We start from the raw sequence: 20,804 nt of genomic DNA, 5'->3' as shown, positions 1-20,804 counted from the left end.
ATTTTAATCACTCATTCAATTTTGACATATTGGCAAGTCATATGAAACCCTACCAGCTACCACCTAGCTCCAAGGCACTCAACCCGTTTTGTGTTAGAACCACAAGTTTCTAAACAACTGTCTTAAGGTTCCACCTTTTCTCCCACTCATAACCACATATACCACCTTCCCTCCTACATGTGTAATGTCGCTCTGCCAATTACAGCAATTGCTTGTGTGTGGAAACCATATTAGCCAAGTAAAGCATTTTTCAATGTCTTCAGTGGAATTCCTAAACTGGAAAAAAGGATGAATGCCAGCCTGCTTTTTTTAGACCACCAGAATAACTCCTGGCTTGAGTTCCCATTGGAAATAAATGGTTTACATTAGTGTAACGGTCACAGTCACAAAAAAGGTCTAGAGAAAACTGTTTGGCTTGGAACACTACTATGCAATTTTACTATGTTGAACTTCATACCTGCCTTCGTGTCAAAACTCCTGTATTCATCTTTGAAGAATATGCCTGCAGAATGTCTTAAATTTCAATCATACAAACATTTAAGAAAGTCAGACCAAATACAGCTTGAATCTATGAAATTGCTCCATATAGCATTAAACTTCAGTCTTTTTATAGCGGAATGACACAGATGAGTACCAAAAGGGTGATGTAATCACTAGTTTCAGAAACCTAAGCCTGCCTATGTGCATTCATTCAGATAGCTCTAATGTTTCTACCAGGCAGGTAGCTTTTCATGTTTATCTTTGGAAGCACACATGCGACTTGCAGTTCAGTTCATAGCATGTGTAACTTCACACAATGATTTACTTCTGTTAGTATTTTTCATGCCCAGGACACCATATAATTATTTGTTGAATAGTTACAGTATATGAGGATAAATTACTTGCCAACTTCTTAGTGCTCCTCCCTTATGGATATTAAAGAACTAGGGTCAGTTCTAGGAAAATATTGCTTGGGAAGAAGTAGTAGTTTTGTGACTGTTCTGAAGACAAGAGGAAGCTCCTTCAGAAAATGCTACGTCTGGTTCTGGTCATTACTGCTACTGTTTTGTGATTAATATTACCATACTCAAACTAAGAACTTTTAGAATACTTGTAAGAAAATGTTTTTCACAGTGACTGTCAAATGATTGTGGCATTAATTATCTCCTTGTTCAGAAAAGACAACCATAACAACGTCTGTAACTTATTGAACACTGTACCACTTTGAATTTAAAAATGGGCAACACTTTATACATACATATACAGGCTGATAGAAAGGATGTCTATTAAAATGTTAAGTACAAAACTGGATATGAAGAAACAGCTTGTTGTCTTTATGCTTATCTTAACAAGGTGATCTACTCGCTTTCTGCTATGCCGATACTATATCCATTACTATCCATTAGGTGATTGGGTTTTCTACAAAAAAAAGTTTAACTTTTGACAGGTCTTCTGTTCTCTTGCTGAAAGTGTGCCTTTTTGGTTTTAGCTTTATCTTCAGGCCAGAATGAAAAATGACTGGGCAAGACTTTTGCGTCCTACAATCCAGTTTGGACTTGTTGCTTCATCCATTTACGTGGGCCTCTCCCGTGTTTCTGATTACAAACATCACTGGAGCGACGTATTGACTGGACTCATCCAGGGAGCAATAGTAGCAACCCTTATCGTAAGTCTGTAACTATTCCCCCCCCCTACTATTTGATCAATTCCTTTTCAAATAAGCTAATTTGACTTAAGTCTTTCTGGGTTTTTCCCCCTGAAATAAATCGCAATAGGGCTTTCATATATTTAAATCACCAGCTTTGTGTGTCATAGGTTCACTGCAATGGGGAAAAGATGACATGAAATTTTGCATTTGCCAATGCTATATTTTCCAGTATTGTGCCAGCCTTCTACCACATTTCACTATCCCGCATATTGGTCTTTCCCCCCCCTACTGCTCTGTAAATCAATTGTTGAGTATCAGCCACCACTTCTAGAGAAAGTCTTCTAGTTCGAGTGTCCCCAGTGGCTGATGTACACAGAAGGACAGTAACAATTAAGTAAGTGCTGTTCTATCTGCTGATGCGTTATACCAACTATTGTGTCCCTACAGGCTGTGTATGTCTCAGATTTCTTCAAGGAGAGAGGCCGTACATTTAAACAAAAGGAGGAAGAAGATTCACATACAACTCTACATGAGACGCCTACCAATGGAAATCACTATGGCAGTAATCACCAGCCATGATATGTGCAAGAGCTATTATCCTGTGGAATCTCCTGCTATTTAAAAGGAAAATTTCACAAATATTTCTGATCTCTGTACAAAACAAATAAATGCCTTTTGAAGGGACTGCTGCTGCTATACCTCTAAAGTGCTCACTTTATATGTATATAGTTAACAACAATGTATCTAAAAACCTCAAATTTCTATTGGTTCAAGCTTATGCTTTATAAACACAATATCCTGACTATTTTTTTTAATTAAAATAATGTATAATACTTATTACAAACAGCAATGGAATACATTCAAAATAAGAATCTGTCTTGCTTGGGAGGAGAAAGCAATGGTCATTTTAGTGGCTCTTTTTTGGAGTAACTGCTGCAGAATGAAGGCTGTTCAGACACCACACATTCTTCTTATAGATAAAGACTTGCAGCAAACACAATGTCTCTCTTGATTTTTGTAATTGCTGTTGAGAATAAAAAAGGAAAGAATATATCCAAGGTTAATGGGATGGTTGTAGGCAGATACTACTTGATCATGCTAATAAGATGTGGTAAAATGAAACTAAAATCCAGTGCTGAATTTTCAACATAATTGTACAGCTATTTTGACTGTTGGGAAACATTAGCAGACTCCTAGGTTAAATTATCCCCCCCCCCCCCAAAAAAAAATCAAACTCGGCAACAAGCAGATTTTAATAAGCATGTTCAGTTCAAATTGAATACGTTAGCTTGTAGCCAAGCAATTTTAAACCGCTTGTAAATATATTCTACATTTTAAGATGCACGTATTTATACAATATTGTACATACAAACCTTCTGCAAATTTGTTTTCCAGTTCTGTGTTTCCAATGGCCTTTGCTGCTTGGCACATCTGTCTAAGCAATTCTTCTAGCCTCCTCATACATCGAATTATGCTACCTGAATGAGGAAATGTACATAGACAGAAATCGGTAGATAGATATTCATGTTAAAGCAGTCATTTTCTACAAAGAAACGAGCCCTTTCTATGAAGTAGGACTGTTGCCTCTAGTATGGGCTTTTTTGTGGAGCTGTATGTAAAATCAGGCTGATTCATTCAATTCTTCTTCTGAAGCAAAAACAATATCACAAAAAGTTTAAAAATGGCTCTGAAATCCAGAGAGTATTTCTTTTATGTAGGGCGGGCTCTGGCTACCCATCCTGAAATTTATGTTTAATATGGGAGCTACTTTGTGGTCTTTGGGGCAATTCCAAGACATCCCTCCCTTTCTCAATCAGGAAGGAAATACAAGAGACTTCATGTATTACATGTATTATCTTAGCCTTAGCATATGCCATAGATCTATTGTGAATGCAGGTTATTTAAATCTTCCTATCCTCCCTGCTATATATTTTCATATTCTGCAATGACACCTATGAAAGGTATGTTTTGTTTCAAACATTCTGGGAAACTTGAATGAATATTAGAGCTGGACCTGGAAAAGTAGCCTAAGGAGTATAGACTAAGGCAGGGAATAGATTTTTTGCTATTGATTGAAGCAAATGGGGCCCTTATAATGAACAATTCCATCAATTTGAAAGATTAAATTTGATTGCCTCATTGCAAATCTAGCAACTCTTTAAAAAAGTCATCTGGAGTCTGCTATCAAAAGGAAATAAAATCTGAGCCACAAGAGCTTGGAACACTGACTTGCTGTTTAAGCACTTATTTTCAGAAAGAATAATTTTTATATCAAAGGATATAAAAATCAAAGGATATAAAAAATTATAAAGAATATACTGACATCTAGGGAACCTTCCTTGTGGTCATATCATAAAAAAGTGTTACATCAAATAAGGCAACAAATAAATTCCATTTGCCAAGATATTCAGTGAGCATGTGCTCACTGAACCCACCGCTTGTATTTTCCCACCTTCTCTCCAAATTGACAATATGTCACTAAAACCTTACTTCAATGTACTTTGCTGTGCCAGAGAAAAGTGCCTTTCAGTATTACTTGTCATTTTTGGAAGCATTTTTGTTTGCTCATATATGGATATATCTGATATATGGAAATAAATACTTGCAATTTACATGGAGTTAACAAAAAAAAATGTTGCTATTGTCAGTGCCTTGTCTGTTTACATAATTTTCTACCTTAGCAGTGGATATTGCTATAGTGGGCAGCTTAACAGAATTTATTCATCCCATCCTGCCCAGTGTTGAACCACAACAAATCTAGCTCATTGTGCAACTCTGGTATCCCATTTAAACCATTCGCTTACTGGAAAACCTTTTATCGCATGGGGAATGAAAGAGGACACTTTTATATCGCATTTATAAATGCAACTGTTCACAAACTTGCCTGCCTGCTTCACTGCAATCAATAAAACACATACCTAACAAATGTAACTTCAGGCCTCTTTTATTTTACTCCCCCGGCATCCCTGATTCTTGTCTCTCAATGACAGGCATAGTAGTGGGCGGAAGATGGACATAATGAAAGATTTACTTACATCTAATCTCATTTTTTCCTGATTTATAAAGTGTGTAGATGCTAACAATCTCATTATAAGAAACATTTTCCCCCTTGGAACAATGATTTAAATAGCTTACCAGATCTTTTGAATTTACAGAAACTAGGGAATCCTTTAGTATTTTAAGGAAAAACTCTAATTCTCACAAATGTAAGGTGTTATAATTACTCTTGTTTGTGACTAAAGCTAAGATTCACTATATTAGTGAATTCACTATATTAAAAAACACCCATCAACCTGGGAAAAAGAGGGCCTCAAAAAAGCACATGTACAAAAAAGGAAGAAATCCTTTGGTGCAGTTATACCAAATTTCAATCCACAGGCAAATAATTTCTTTCTAAATCATGTTTACCAAATACATAGAACTTGTCCACCCATATTTTATCACCCTGCAAAGCCCCTTTGGATGTCACAGTTATTTTTTACAAAGAAACGCTTTGACATTTACTCTGGCTGCAACTGTTTTCAAAGCAACTGTTGCCACAGCAAACAATACCTTCAATATTTGCTAATGCCTGGGAAGAGGGTGGGGAAAAATAAAGAATATCGAGTTTTTATATAACCAAACAAGGTTTTAAAAGCTAAATGGCCAATGCTGCTGGTTGTTTATTCATTCAATTTACATTCTGCTTTTCCAGGGAGCATTTAATTAACAATTTTAAAAACGTTTTAAACCAAAAATCCTATTGTCTATTTACCCTGTGGTACATACCCTTAAGTCCATGCAAAAACTTCTAAAGTTGAATGAAGAATGCGGGACATAACAGTATCGCACATTTCTGACAATTCTTTGATTCAGAACCCTCTAGCAGAAATTTCAGTGGAAGCCCTGAAAGTTTTTCAACTCCAATCATTCTATTTGATTCCTCTATTATTGGCAATTCTTCCTCTACCCTAACCAAAAACTATGGTTTGCTGGGTGTATTTGTAATGGGATTGGGAAAAGAAAAACTAATTTGGTGTTTTTCAATGTTTGTGAAAGCCAATTTCTCCCTCCTAAAGGAATTGGGGGAAAAAGGCAGAATAATTTATTATTTATTAGAACACAATGCCATGTTCAGTTATCCCTTGTTGGACATTCTTCCTTTCTTATGAATAATTACCAATGTGAAAAAGACAGTCCAATCACAATTACTTACAACCTATGGTATTTGATTCTTTAATTTTTAACTCCAGCAACAAAATAAACACACATACCTTCAAAGACATCTGTCATTTTACATATATGAGCAAATGTAGCTCCATTGGCCCATGTGTATACCACATCCATCAGGTTTGGTCTGAACAAACTGAGATAGTTTTCCTCATCAACTTCCAATTTAGCTTCTGCTGAAACTTTGGCAATTCTTTTTGCACATTCCTGAAAAAGAAAAAAAACACATTTCATTTAAACTAACAAATCAAACACAAAAATAATCGTCCTTAAGCATACATATCAGTCATTGTTTAGTTTCTATTCTTGAAGAGATAAAACTTAGGTCCTGTTCTAAATGAAGTAATTATTTGAAAATAATTATTTTGTTTAAAAACGGCTTCTGTTTCATAGTAGAAAATCTGTATGTTGGCACACGCTAAAGAAGCTTACATTAATAGGATAAAATTAGGATTTCCAAATGATGCTCCTTGAATCATCAATCACACTACAGATATTTGTTCTTGCCATGTTCCTTACTCCACATTTTTAAAACAAAATGCAAATTTCTAGCATTATCTTTAACTTAAAAATATTTCTGGATCTCACAGACATTCTTAGAAAATAAAAATAAATTCAAGGAACACATTGAGAAGCATAACATAGGATATCCTTGCCAGTGAATGTAACCAAATATATCCACCCAATCCATGACAGCCATATTATGAGAGCTCTCAACATTTCCAATGTGGAACACTCCTGAGGAAAACTCTTCCAACCCATGTTATTCAATCATATCCAACAAAACAATTTTAAATTATTCTGGTAGATTTACAATTAAGTGAAATCAAAAGTTCATACTTTAAGACAGAGATTGGACTTCAAAAGTTTTTATTATTATTGAAACCATAAAGCAGACAATTATATAGGCTTCTAAAGTAAACAGATGCACTTTTCTCATTATAAAAATACACTGGCCAATTTACATTTAAGCTTTCAATCAGAATTATGTAGTATATTTTATTCTAAACAAAAGCTCCCTGTGTTAGATCAACTTATGCATAGAATGAACTGAAAAACATTTACCTGCATTTGTCGAAGAGGACCTGCTAACTGTTCAGTTAGTTTGGGCATTTCACTAGACTGAAAAAAAAAGAACCCATCAACAACTTCTATTTATTCTACATAGTTAAAATTCATGTAACCACCATACAAAATTTTAGTGGAATCAAAAACACTTTACAGACTGTGGTCATCGCTCTTTTAACATCTTTATAAAGCTTCTTTGCCAATACTGAACACAGAATATTGTATGAGCATCCTAGATCCCCTCCCCCAGTAAAATATTATTCCCAGTGTTTTAGTACACCTCATTTTAGAACAAAAGGAAAGGCTGACATTACTATTACAACTGTGTTACAAATTTTATCTGACATATGCTCTTTAACCAAAATTAATTTCGTTCTCTTGACTTTTCTTGCAGAATTCTTTCCACCTATATTAAGTGGTGAGATCTACAAATTTCCTCTCTTCCTATGAGAAGGAATGGCCAGGGTTGTTTGGAGAGCCTTTGCCCGCCCTCCCTCCCGGGGTCATTTCCTTTTCTTCCACTCCCCATCACTGTATTTATTTAAGAAATCTCTACAGGAATTTACTCCATGCATTTGATGAAGTGAGCCATGAAGGTGCCTGTGTTCATTTCTTTGGCATTATAGTGTAGTCTGCAAGTGGGTGGCTCATAAAAAAACACATCATAAAAATACCATGGAACCAAAATAATAAAAATACACAATAAATCCACATAAGCATAATAAAAAACTACAACCATCATCATGACATCACACTTTCATGGGTTATCTACAGGATGACAAGTACCATTTCAGTTCCATCTGCAAGATTGTAATATGACTACAGCTTATTTAGATATTAACGTTTTCTTTCAAAGTCTTCAGTAGCTGAACCTGTCTCCTATCTTTTTAGTAACCTACTCTAAAAAGAACGATGGAGATCAACTGGAAGTTGCCTAGAACATCTGAATCAAGGGAGATTTCTTTCATCAGGTGCACAGCTGCCTCCTTCAAAATGGCTGGTACTATTGCCTCTTAAAGCAGCATTAATCATTCAGTATGTTATTTCTTTCTCTGGCTGCTTCAACAATGACACATGGCTGAGTTTATGCTCTAAAATCCATTTCTTTAAACTCCACAGGTTCAAAAGAATCCCACATAACATCCTTAGAAGCTACTGGCATCGTATGTGTTCAGCTCCAAGTGAATTCTCAATGAATTCTGTAAACACATCTGTGCAGTCTTGAAGCAATTCTTCCTATCTATCACTCTCCAAAGGGGACAAGTTTAACCAGCTGCAGGAACAATAAGGGCAGAGAAGGAAGCCCTCATACCGCCCTAATGCTACTTTCTGGAAACTTGAGCTCATTTCCTCCTCGTTTTCTCTATCAATACTGTAAGCATATTTTCAGATCCCCAAATTCCTCTGTTTATTATGATATAATAAACATAGTTGGTCTTAGATGTCTCACAAACCCCTTCATTTTTAATTTGTTCTGTTGTAACACATTAGCACGGATACTTCTGTGGAAAAAATAACTTACATTTTCTTGAAATACAAAGCAGCTTAATAAAGCAGTTGCTTGTTCTGCAGATAAATCATTGAAAAGCCCATTGAACATCATTTCTGTCAGTAAAAGCTCATCTGCACTAGAAGAGATTCAATTAATGGCAGCATTAGTAATTTATATTTTTAAAATCAATATTTAAAAAGTCACTCTGCCCCCCCTTCTCCCAAAACAGATAGAGAAAAAAAGACATTTAAGAGTTCAGATGTCGTAGATGTGAGAGCTCTAAGACATTTATCCATGAGAAAAGGGTTAACGATACAATGTTTTTTAAACAAAGAGTGAACTTGTTTTGTTGGCGATTTACTATATTTAAGTATAAGACGCACCGTGGTATAAGATGCATCCAGGTTTTGAAGATGCAATTTTTTAAAAAAGTATTTAGGTAGATAGAGCGATAGAGAGGGAGAGAAAGAGAGAGAAATACAGTAGGTAGGTAGAGAGAGAGAGAGTAGTTAGGTAGGTACTGTTTCCCCAAAAATATGACATGTCCTGAAACTAAGGCCATGCCAGATTTTTGCAATGGGCACAAATATAACCCCCCCGTAAATAAGCCCTAGTGAAGGGGTGAATTTAGCCAGAACAGGGGGCAGCCCTTCCCTTCCCCGGTCACCTCAGGGCTTCTTGGCCCCTTAATCGGATCAGCTGGGCCTCTCCGTTCACAAAACAGCTAATTCGCGGGTGCCGCTCAGGTCTCTGCCTCCAGCAAACTCTGGTCACTTTTGCAGCCAATTGATGCTGCAAAAGAAGCCGGAGGCCAAGCAACACAATCCAAATGCCTCATGCCCTCCTTGCCTAACAGTGACAGTCACAGCCCGCAATTCCGTCCACGGAACAGGAAAAGAAGGCATGGAAATCAATACACCTGGGACATTGGAAGAAGCCCTGCGAGGAGACGCTGCTACCGAAGTGCAGGAAATCTCCCCCCCCCCACCTGCAGATCACCCTTTCAAAGAGGAGTTTCACCAGGATGAAGGCGACACAAACGCTGCCTTCAGCCACCTTTTCGTCCTGGTGAAACTCCTCTTTGAAAACACGATCTGCAAGTTGGGGGGGGGGGCGGGAGATTTTCTGCACTTCGGCAGCAACGTCTCCTCACAGGGCTTCTTCCGATGTCCCAAGTGTATGGATTTTAATGCCTACAGGAGGTCGCTTCCCACCTGCATATTCACATTGAAGGCTCGAAATGGGACGTTTTTACAAATGGCTTGAAAATGGGGAGGGAGATATTCCTGCCTCTCCCCCTGTTCTGAAGGTCAGCACAGACTGAGAACAGGGTAAGAGATGAAATCCCCCCTCCCTCTTTTCAAGAGGTTTGAAAAACGCCACATTCCAAACCTTCACATTATCCAAAATTGCAGGATTGAAGGCATGCGGGAGGGAGGATTTTGTCTCTTATCCTGTTTTCAGTCTGTGACCGTCAGAACAGGGGGAGAGGCAGGAATATCCCCCTCCATATTTTCAAACAGTTTGCAAAAACCGTTCCATTTCGAGAATTCAGCATATTCCAGGATTGCAGGATTGAAGGCTCGGAATGGGGCATTTTTGCAAACGGCTTGAAAAAGGGGAGGTGAGATTTTCCTTCCTCTTACCCTGTTCTGAGGCTCAGCAGACTCAGAACAGGATAATAGGCAAAATCCCCCCTCTTTTCCTGGCAATCGTTCTTTCCTTGGGATCTCAGCGCAGACGCAAATCCCCCAAATGCTCTATCCCAGTGATGGGCAACCTTTTTGGCGTGGTGTGTCAAAAATCGGCAAAAAATCGAGCATAACTCGCATTGTGTGTCACTTCGACAAAAACATAATTTTGCGCAATTTATAGTTTAAACTACAAAAATGTATAATTGCAATATATAATTGTATTTAATAAACCAAAAACAAATTATTTAACATACCTGCTTAGTAACTTCTTTGTTAAGCGCTTTTGCATGCTGAGCTATGGAGTGAGCAATGCTCAAACTTGCAGAGTTTAAATTTGTAGAGCCTTTCATAAATTTAAGGATGGAGTTAGATTGGCTCTTATAAAGGTGTAGCTTCCTGGAAATGTATTCCCTCCTTTCATCCTCACTTTTTTCCAAGAGCTGGAAATGATTAGTTTCAAAATGTCTATTTATATTCCACGTTCTGCTTACTACCGTTTCAGTACATAGAACGCAAAATGATCTGCCATTTTTTTCTATAATGCCATACATCTCGCTCCATGTCTCTTGAAAGGGTCGGCCACTGCCACTACCACTCCCTTTACTTAACCTTTGTTTTTTATTTTTTGGGTGCTCCATCAGTGGGCCAGTGACAGCAGATAGAATTATAGATAGCCAATTAGGGGTTAACTAGCCTAACAAGCTAACACAACCTCCCCCTCACTTATCTCAGTTATTGTGGGCAATTACAAGTCCATGGCACCCCAATAGTTGCTGCTAATGGCGCTCACAGTTCCCGTTGGCACTCCGCTGTTCCCTGCTGTGGTGCGGTCGTAACCGACAGTCCCAGGAGTAGACTCTCTGTGCCGGCCTGACTGGAGAGAGGCGCGGACTGTTCCCGCGCTCCTCTCCTGCGAGTCCTCCCTCGCCGCGCTGATGACGTGTGTGCGCACGGCACGCACGCCTTACCAGCAGCCCCTGAGCTCAGAAAGGGGCGGCGGCGATACAGTAAGTGAGTGTGGGCGGGGGAGATCACACGTCCCGCCCCCCCGTTCCTCCAGCACAGATTCTTTCATCCTCAGCGGCCGTGCAGGAGCCGAGGATGAATCGCATGAAATCCTGTGCGTGTCACCCCAAATGGCTACGCGTGTCAGCACTGACACGCGTGTCATAGGTTCGCCATCACTGCTCTATCCGAAGCCTTCTCTGTGTCTGTGCAGAGCTCCCAAAGGAAAGGATGGTGTGTATGTGTGTGTGTGTGAGAAAGAGATCCCTAATGCCCACCCCCTCCCAAGGCAGCCACATCCCTCCACTAACCTGCTTTCCTGCTCCATTCTCCACTGCCATGTGCAAGGCAAGAAAAGTAGTTTGTGGAACTTCCAACTTCGCGAGATCTTTTTTTTTTTTTTTTGCGAGAACTTGGAAGGTATTTTCTGGTATTTTTTTTACCATAGGCACACAGTCTCCTTTTCTTGTCCTGCACGTGGAGTGGAGAATGGAGCTGGAAGGCAAATTAGTGAAGGGATGTGGCTGCCTTGGAGGGGGAGGGTGTGTGTGTGTGTGTGTTTGTTTGTTCTGCCAGGAAGACCCCCCCCCCACGAGGCCAGAGCAGCACAGTCAGCTGTTCCGCGGCCAGCAAGCAGGGCAGGCGAAGGCCAGGATGCAAGGAGAACTTGGGTCATTGTGGCCGCAGGCAAGCAGATATTTCGTGGGTCAAAAAAAATAAGACCCTGTCTTATTTTCAGGTTAACAAGGTAGGTAGATAAAGGGGGGGGGGAGAGAGAGGGGGGGGATACAGTAGGTAGGTAAAGAGAGTGTAGATAGGTAGGTAGGTAGAGGGATGGGGAGAGAGAAAGAGAGATAGAGAGAAATACAGTAGATAGATAGGTAGGGAGAGAGACAGAGTAGGTAGGTTGGTAGGTAGATAAAGGGATAGAGAGAGAGAGAGAGAAAAATAGAGAGGGAGAGAGAGAAATATGGTAGGTAGGGAGCGTAAATAGGTAGGTAGGTAGAAAGAAAGAAATAGAAATACAGTAGATAGGTAGGGAGAGAGAGAGAGTAGGTAGGTAGGTATATAAGTAGATAGAGGGAGAGAGAGAGTAGTTAAGTAGGTAGATAAAGGATAGAGAGAGAGATAAATACGGTAGGTAGGTAGGTAGGGAGAGAGAGAGAGAGAGAGAGAGAGAGTGAGAGAGAGAAGGTAGGTAGATGTTTCCATGTGTATTTATCCATGTGCTGGAGAAGGAAATCGCTGACAACCTGTAGCACCTAAAACTCATCAACCACTCTAATGAAACAGCTTTCAGAAAGGGGGAAAAAAAGGTTTTGCACTCTGCAAACCTCCCCCAAACTGCCTGTTTTTCGCGAAAACGGGCTCATTTTTTTTTCAGATAAAAGGCATGAATAGCCTTGGGGGGGATGCTTGCAGAGTGCTCCTGGGGGGTGCCCCCCCCAAAGAGCAAAAAACAGCCCATTTTTCACAAAAACGGGCCGTTTTGTGTCCAAAAATATGCGTGGATAGCTTTATGGAGACTTATAGAGTGCTGCTGGGGGCTGGGAGCAAAAAAGGTCCATTTTTTGCTCATTTCTGCCCTCCTTAGCCCCCAGGAGCTCTCTGAAAGCCTCCATAAGGGTATGCACAGCCATTTTGGTGAAGGGGAGGGGCTTTGGGAGGGAAAAAATGCTGTATTCGGTGTATAAGATGCACCCAGATTTTCAGCCTCTTTAGGGGAAAAAAGGTCCGTAATATGGTAGTTAAAATATCTATATGTGTTTTGACTAAACAAAATAAACAATCTTGGCCTAGTTAAGGGAGATAAGGGAGATAACAGCTAGTCTTAGTGTACGAATAGCTGAGTAAGCTTTGAGGAAACTGTTGACTCCAAACACTTACTACTGCTTACGCATTACATATTGACACAGCGATAGCTTTTTCCAGTGATAGCTTCTACTAGTGGAAACAGGTGGGGCAATTAACAGTTGTTGTAAACTGCCGTCACTTGGATATAGGAATTTAATAAATTCACACTTCCTCTTCAGAATAATTGAAAGATTGCTCATCCTTGCCCTGTTTTACGCCAATCTTACATTAACTTGTATTCAGTAATGCCCAGAATATCCCACAACTCAAACGATTTTATATTAGGGAATGATTATTTGTATTTATAATATTTGCTGCATAAATTAAGTTGGGAATTTAACAGTGGAACCTCCATGACTTGGTTATTTGGGATAGGGGTAAAAAAAATAAGTTTAGAATGAGCTTAGGAATTCTGATGCACAACATATGCAGAAGAACAACAAGAGCTCTGTTTTTTCATATCGGATAACATTTTTGAAAATTGTTTCAAATGCAGCTTGTTAATTGGCAGAGGATAGAGGATATGTCATCTACTTGAGTAATACAAGTTAAAGCCCTATTGGGCTCACAAAACTCACTGTGCAGTCCTTTTGAACTCCACTATTATTTAACAAACAAAATATATCTATATGAATAGGAGGTTCTTCTGAACTGTAGACTAACATAGAACACCAACACAAAACAGAGAAATACTTTCAGAACAACACAACTGTCCATTGGTTGATTCTTTTACATCATCATCATCATCTTACCTGCTGATTTCACAAGCAACTCGTCCTTTCATCTCTATGACATCTGAAGAGGTTGCAAAGCCCAATCTTCTAAGAACACGTTTACGACATTTGAGCTCATCCATTTGCAAAACAGTCCTTGCTTTTTTCAATTCCCGTTTAGCTGCTTTTATGTCTACAGCAATCTATGTTCACGCAGACATTTTAACAGAAATAAGAAACAAAGACAATTCTATAATGCCATTTTGATCTCCACAATCATCATAGGCCACATCAACACTTGCAAACCCAGGATTGTCCCTTTTTATAAATGAGAATGTAGAAAATCAAATGTTTCATTGAATTTTATATAGCCAAAATGGATTTGAATAAACATATCTAATTCACATATTTTGTCATTGCTTGGAAAATTTATTGTCAGAAAATAAACCGGTCTGTTACAGTCAGTCAGGAGATATCATACCAAAATGGCTCAAGACACACACTTGCCAAATCACAAAACAGATATCAAAAGCAGCATTTCATTTTTACTCTGTCAGTTATGTATCTATATGCGAGGTAAAGTCCTAACTAAGAGACCAGAAGTTTGCAATATTTTTCCCTCCCTCAGGAAAATTGGCTGTGGATGATCTCAACTATAGAGAGCATCTAAGTTGATGAACATTACAAGATACAGGAAAGTGACAATTTATAGGTATTAGGAAATAAAAGTAGCTTTTCTAATAAAAATCTCAAATCACTTTCTAATTGGCTTCTATATTTGTAAAAAAAAAATCTACTGAAATTTTAATTATGAAAGTACTTTTCAGTAGGAAATATCCTTATGAGCTTATTTGGGAGAAGGGGGAAGCATCCTATTATTCATATTCCCTATGTTGTCCATTTTAGTTGTTTTATGCCTTCAAGTCACTGAGTCCTTGCATTTTTCCTTGGTAAGGTTTTCAGGAAATGGTTGCTACTTCCTTGGGCAGAGAGAAAGTGACTGGCCCAAGATCACCCAGCTGGCTTCGTGCCCAAGGCAGGACTAGAACTCATGGTCTCCTGGTTTCTGGACTGGTATCTTAACAACTACAAAAAACTGGCTCTTTGTATGGCCCAGAATTCACTTCTTTTTCTAGGATTTTATTACTGGTTTGAAGTTATCAGAAGTGGAACTTGGACCTTCTACATTAAAGAAGGCAAACTGCATTCAGTGACCTACAATCCATCCACAAATGAACCTGCCTAAAGTTTGTTCCTTACCTGTGTTTTTCTTTCACAAAGTTTGTATACAGTTTCCAAATTAGAATCATTGTGAAGTGGATGAGAATACATCCTATGCTCAAATGCTTCTATTTTTTGGATTACTTTTTTCAGACCTGGATCTTTAATGCCCATGTCATCAATAGGATCCAGCAAAGGAACTCCATCAGGAAACCGTCTCTGCACTTCCTGTAAGATTTAAAAAAAAAACCTTCAAACATTTCTTCACTGCAGTATTTATATAGCTGATACTTCAGACATTTGAGAACAGATAACGTAGTGGCAAAGAGATTAAACTGAAAAAGAAATTTTCAGACCAAATACTTATTTGATTTTTAAACTACTTCAATCATGACGCTCGTCTTGGGAGTTTCACAAGAAGAAAACATCCATAACAATTCAAAGATAAAACAAATGTAAGAAGTATATAAAATTGTCTTAAAAGTGGAAAAGATAAACATTTCTTTGGCACTACCCTTTGCAATCAAAAAGGCCCCTCCAGAAAAACTGTAGTCGAACCTGCTTCTGAAAACCAAAAGGATGATAGCAAACCTGATCTTTGCCAGTAAATTATTCCACCAAAAGGAGGCGATTATGGAAACCTTTCTTATTATAGCTTCAACTTCTCTAATCTCCTGGTAGTGGGAGACTCCTAATGAAATTTTCCCAAATTGCTTCTCTAGGAAGGAAAGATTCTAGTTGACAGAGGTACCCATGCATATATTTTGGTACCAAACAGAGCCTTATAGGTTAAAATCACACACTTTAAATTGAACTTGGCTATTACTGCTGTCTATGTGCTCAGAGCCCTATAAGATGTGGATGGCATTTAGTACTAAGGATATGAACTGCTGCACTTTGCACCATCTGCAACTTTTGAATGTTCTTTAAAGAACAGAGCACACTGCAGTAGTCCAATCAGGCAGTGAGAACAGCATTTGTTATTTGGGTGAGGCACTTTGCAAGCATTTACTAAATTATCTTCTAATTCCATTTTTTAAAAATTCATCTGTTCCATCTGAGATTATGATTGTTTCAACATACATACAAAACAACATGCACACACTTTACCTGTATTGATTTCAATACACTCTGTCTGTTATCAAGAGGCCTCAGGTCTTTGGGTATATAGAGTCGAACACTGCTGATGGATGACAGAAGATGCACCAGTACAGGAACAACCTACTCAAACAGACAAATGATCAGTAAACTAAAAATGTACTTGATTAATCTTCAAATTATCAAAGAGATTATATTTTATGCAACATATTCTGAGGACAGTATTATACTTCCATTTTTTTATCTGTAATATACTGGGGAATATAGATTATTTCTGTAATAAATCAGTTCAAATTTTGCTTTATTTAAATTTGCTTTATTTTGCTGTATTTAAAATCAAACTCTCTCTTGAAAATGCTAAACTTATTGAGATAAAAAAATAAATTCACAAATTGGAGTCATCACAAAATTTCTAATCAGTTTTTCTTAAAAAAAACCCATCTTTCTGTCATCCTTCAAAACTAAGCAAGGAAAATTCAGGAGCAAGGGACCCATGCATTTTGCCTGTGTGCATGTTTAAATGCATGTAAACACTTTATGTACCATATTTTTCGGAGTATATGAAGCACTTTTTTTCCTCAAAAAAGAGGCTGAAAATCTGGGTGCGTTTTAGACACCAAATACAGCATTTTTGCCTGCCAAAGCCCCGCCCCCTTCACAAAAATGGCCGTGCATACCCTTAGGGAGGCTTACAGAGAGCTCCTGGGGGCTGGGGGGGGGGGAAAGAAATGAGCACAAAATGGATCATTTTTTTGCTCTCCCTCAGCAACATTCTTTAAGCCTCCATAAGGCTATGCATGCAATATTTTGACGAACACAAAAATGAACCATTTTTTGTGCCCCCCCCGGGAGCACTCTGCAAGCCCCCCCCCAAGGCTATTCATGCCTTTTTTTAAAAAATGGGCCCATTTTTGTGAAAAACGGGCCATTTTTGGGAGGTTTGCAGAGTGCAAAAACTTTTTTTTCCTTTTGGGAAGCTCTTTAACTAACTGATGAGAATTACATTGATCAAGTGCTGTGCCAGCAGAAACAAAGTCTTAGGTGCTGCAGATTGTCAGTGATTTCCTTCTCCAGCACATGGATAAATACACCTGGAAACATCTACCTACCACCTACTCTCTCTCTCCCTACCTACTGTATTTCTCTCTCTCTCTCTCTCTCTCTCCCCCTTTATCTATCTACCTACCTACCTAACTACTCTCTCTCTCCCCCTACCTACCTACTGTATTTCTCTTTCTCTCCCTCTCTATCCCTCTTTCTACCTACCTACTTTTTAAAAAAAATTGCCTGTTCAAAACCTTGGTACGTCTTATACTCCGAAAAATATGGTACATCTACCCACAGACAAATTAAATTGCATTAATCCCTGGTTTATTAGAATTCGATTCAGATCTATACTGTACAATTGTTTAACTAAATTTAAATTTAGTTCTAAAACTAAATCTAAATTAACTAATCTAAATTGTTACTATCGCCACATCTGGTGGTGCCAGATATGGGTATAGTAAAAGTTTAGACCAGGGGTGTCAAGCTTGCAGCCTGTGGGCTGGATGCATCACATGCTGGCCACCCCCACCCCCGATTTAGCAAAGGGAGAAAAAGTTGTGATACATCATGTGATAACAATGTGACACCGTGGGTTTGACACCCCTGATTTAGATAGTTTACAAATGTTACAAATTTATAAATGAGCAGGTTATTAAACACTCTTATAGCTGTTTTACTAGCTCTAGAATCAGAGGCAGCATATCTTAAATGTCAGATGCAAGATTTTAAAACTGTTGTTACACTGTTATTAAATTTCAATTTTATATGGAATGAAGTGAAGGGAAAAAGAATTTAATATTTAATAGCTACATGAAAAAAATGAACATGTTTTTTTGCCAAGGCAGCAATTTAACAGACTTTCATATTGTCTGAAAATAAGATAAACAGAATGTTGAATGCCACATCTGAAATTACAGTGAAACCCAACATAAACTTGAATAAGCTTGCAGTGAAGGAAGTAACTTTAGTGGAAACTATAGCCGCGTAATTCTACACCAGTTCTTACTCTATGCATGGCTTTCTTTCCCAAGAGAGTTTAAAGCCAGGAAAACACAACTGTAGGTATAGACTAATATTCAACTACCTAACAAATATTAAATATTCATTGCCTGGTCCTGAGGTAAAATTGGAATAATAGTTATAAATAGGCATTAATAAGAAAACCACTCTACATTAGAAAATCAACAGCTGTTCAAATCTATCAGATTTGTCTTTAATGCAAGGTTTAAAATTTTAACTTAGTGTGCACACCTATGAAAATAATTTTCATCTACTATACATAATGTAAAAATGCATCCCTTATGGCTCTGATTTTGGAATTATACTTTGATTTTATATTACTTTAGAAGAAGCTATCATTATCTATATTAAAGGCAAGAAGGAAGAATCATTTACTGAAAAAAACAAATATAAGCAAATTATTTCTGAGAGCTCTCTCTCTTTCAGCCAAAACTGATGTCATCCAGCAAAAAGGAACCCTGTGTCCTTTGTTTTTGGAAACAATTTGTATTCAGGGAGAAAATATGTGTTATCACCAAGTTTGCAGACTGTGCCTTTGACATACAGACTCTATTTTCAGTAAGAAGAAGAAGATGACCCATCACCTGCATCTCCCCTTTTTCGTCAGGTTTTGCGGGCTTTGCGGCTTCAGTTGCAGAATTTTTCAGGCTCTCTTTACTACAGTGGAGGAGGACTTCAGCAACATAGAGGGGATCCAGTTCACCAGAGTTAACCTGCGGGATAAGTAAAAGATCAGAAAAAGCACGGAGCTGCTCTTCAATACTAAGTAAATACAAAATCATTAGGCTCCCTGTAACATAGTGGTTCTTTAGGAGGGTAAAAAGTAACACATCCTACATTAGGGGTGTCAAACTTGAGCATCATGTTGCCGTCACGTATCACAATGTTTTCCCTTTTGCAGAGCTGGGGTGGGCGTGGCCTGTGTGTGACACATTCCGGCCTGCAGGCTGCCAGTTTGACACCCCTGTCCTACATGAACAATATAAACATACAATACAATACAATACAATACAATACAATACAATAGCAGAGTTGGAAGGGACCTTGGAGGTCTTCTAGTCCAACTCCCTGCCTGGGCAGGAAACCGTTTCAGACAAATTTGCTAATTTGATGAGTTCCCCATTTATTCCCTCATTCAAATCATTGATGAAGATGTTGAAGAGTACTGGCCAGAAACAGAGCCTTGGGGTACTCCAGTGCATACTCCCCTCCATGTAGATGTAGTTCCATTGAGGACTACACGTTGAGTGCGGTTGGTCAGCCAGTTATGAATCCATCTAGTGGTGATGCTATCTAACCCACATTCTTCTACTTTATCTAGCAGTAGGTTATGGTCTACCTTATCAAATGCCTTACTGAAGTCCAAGTAAACTATATCGACAGCATTCCTCTACATATTGAATTTCCCTTTAAAATGAAACCGTTTTTTGCACAATTACAAACGTTTATGTAAAATTTCACTGGTTTCAGCAAAGGGCAGGAGCTTGATTTTTAAGATATATATATATGGATTTGCTCTCTAAAAATCAAAGAGTAAGAATTCTTGGCTTCTTAAAAATCTTTTCTATAATTCATAGTTGTTTGGACTATACAACATGTGATATTTCTCCTTCCATCATTCTTCTAGTAAAAGGGAGGATTTATCCAAAGTAGGAAGGAAACTAAGACTTACTCTTAAGTTATATCCAGAATTTGATGAAAGATGTGCTATTTCCAATTAATAATAATGTCCCTATTAAATTTGCAATTGAAACAATTATCATATAGTTTAATTAGATTTTTAATAACCAGTGAGAGTCAGCAGCAAAATGTATCCTTAATTTTACAGAACGTAGTGCCCTAGAACACATTCCTAGCCTAGGAATTGTTTCCATATTGTAACTGAACTATGCTTACATATTTTTCTCTTTGTTATTCCAAGTTTCCACATTTCTATAACTGAATTTTGTCCTAAAATAACTTTTGTTGCTACTGTTAGCTGCGAGTCAGGAATAAATTTTTGTATATCTAAATATCAGATACCCGATTAGTCAAGATGGGAAACAGAATGCTCAACTAGATAAGATTTTGGACTGATCCAGGAGAGATCTTATGTCTTCATAAATAATTAGGAAATTTGTCATAAAACAGTATTTTTCTACTATACCATTAACACACAATTCTTGCCAGTTGGATAAAAGAGCACTAAAGATACTAAGAGCCTTAACTGAACAAAGTGCTTTTAAGATAAAATTCTTCAATTTGTAAGGAACCACTAATTCTTTGTGTTAGTATATATTTTAATAATAGCCAAATTAGATGATAGGATCAAAATGTATCTCCAAATAGCAAATTTTATGACAATCATGGCCTACTAAGATTAAAAGATTTGAATAAGAAAGCAGAGTACTTAAAAAAAGACTTTTGGAAGACACTGTACAGATTTCATATTTTATCATATGTTTCTATGAAACGTCCAGATATAACCAGAAACATATGTTTTGCTTTATTGTTATATTACCAAATAATCAAAGTATTTATTCATAAAAATAGCTATGAATGAGACCATCCTATTCCATTCAAGATACATATAGCAGCTGTTTTAATTTTGATTTCAAAACCTGTGTGTTTACTCATGTTATCTTGAACTGCATTCAAAACGCAGTCCATATGTGCAAAAGCAGCTACACGCCAACTATTTTTAATTGCTGTTTACCCAAAACTTGGAGCAGGCTAACATATGCATCAAATACTCTATGGAAACATGAAGAAGCCAG

At 37.9% G+C, this 20,804-nt stretch overlaps 2 protein-coding genes across 3 annotated transcripts in view; one reads left to right on the top strand and one right to left on the bottom strand.

Moving 5' to 3' along the window:
- Window positions 1-2,323, top strand: part of PLPP1 (phospholipid phosphatase 1) — a 78,079-nt gene extending 75,756 nt beyond the window's left edge. For both annotated transcript variants that reach the window (XM_014063115.2, XM_014063107.2), the window contains exons 5-6: window positions 1,469-1,645; window positions 2,075-2,323. In XM_014063115.2, the coding sequence (XP_013918590.2) occupies window positions 1,469-1,645; window positions 2,075-2,206 (309 nt within the window). In that variant the 3' untranslated portion in view covers window positions 2,207-2,323. The remainder of the gene's footprint in view (window positions 1-1,468; window positions 1,646-2,074) is intronic.
- Window positions 2,324-2,423: 100 nt separating this feature from the next.
- The window catches only part of MTREX (Mtr4 exosome RNA helicase), a 45,290-nt gene continuing 26,909 nt past the window's right edge, over window positions 2,424-20,804 (bottom strand). The window contains exons 19-27 of the mRNA XM_087715502.1: window positions 18,633-18,761; window positions 15,994-16,104; window positions 14,923-15,111; window positions 13,702-13,865; window positions 8,427-8,532; window positions 6,902-6,958; window positions 5,881-6,043; window positions 3,001-3,105; window positions 2,424-2,651 (exon numbers count right to left, since the gene is read on the bottom strand). Of these exons, the coding sequence (XP_087571628.1) occupies window positions 2,599-2,651; window positions 3,001-3,105; window positions 5,881-6,043; window positions 6,902-6,958; window positions 8,427-8,532; window positions 13,702-13,865; window positions 14,923-15,111; window positions 15,994-16,104; window positions 18,633-18,761 (1,077 nt within the window). The 3' untranslated portion in view covers window positions 2,424-2,598. The remainder of the gene's footprint in view (window positions 2,652-3,000; window positions 3,106-5,880; window positions 6,044-6,901; window positions 6,959-8,426; window positions 8,533-13,701; window positions 13,866-14,922; window positions 15,112-15,993; window positions 16,105-18,632; window positions 18,762-20,804) is intronic.

This window comes from Thamnophis sirtalis, unplaced genomic scaffold (assembly GCF_051295495.1).
Source record: "Thamnophis sirtalis isolate CommonGarterSnake01/CBP01778 unplaced genomic scaffold, rThaSir2_p1.2 scaffold_5, whole genome shotgun sequence".
In the NCBI taxonomy this organism is placed as follows: Eukaryota; Metazoa; Chordata; class Lepidosauria; order Squamata; family Natricidae; genus Thamnophis; species Thamnophis sirtalis.
Note: the sequence above shows the minus strand (reverse complement) of the source record. Positions and strands in the feature narration are given on the sequence as shown.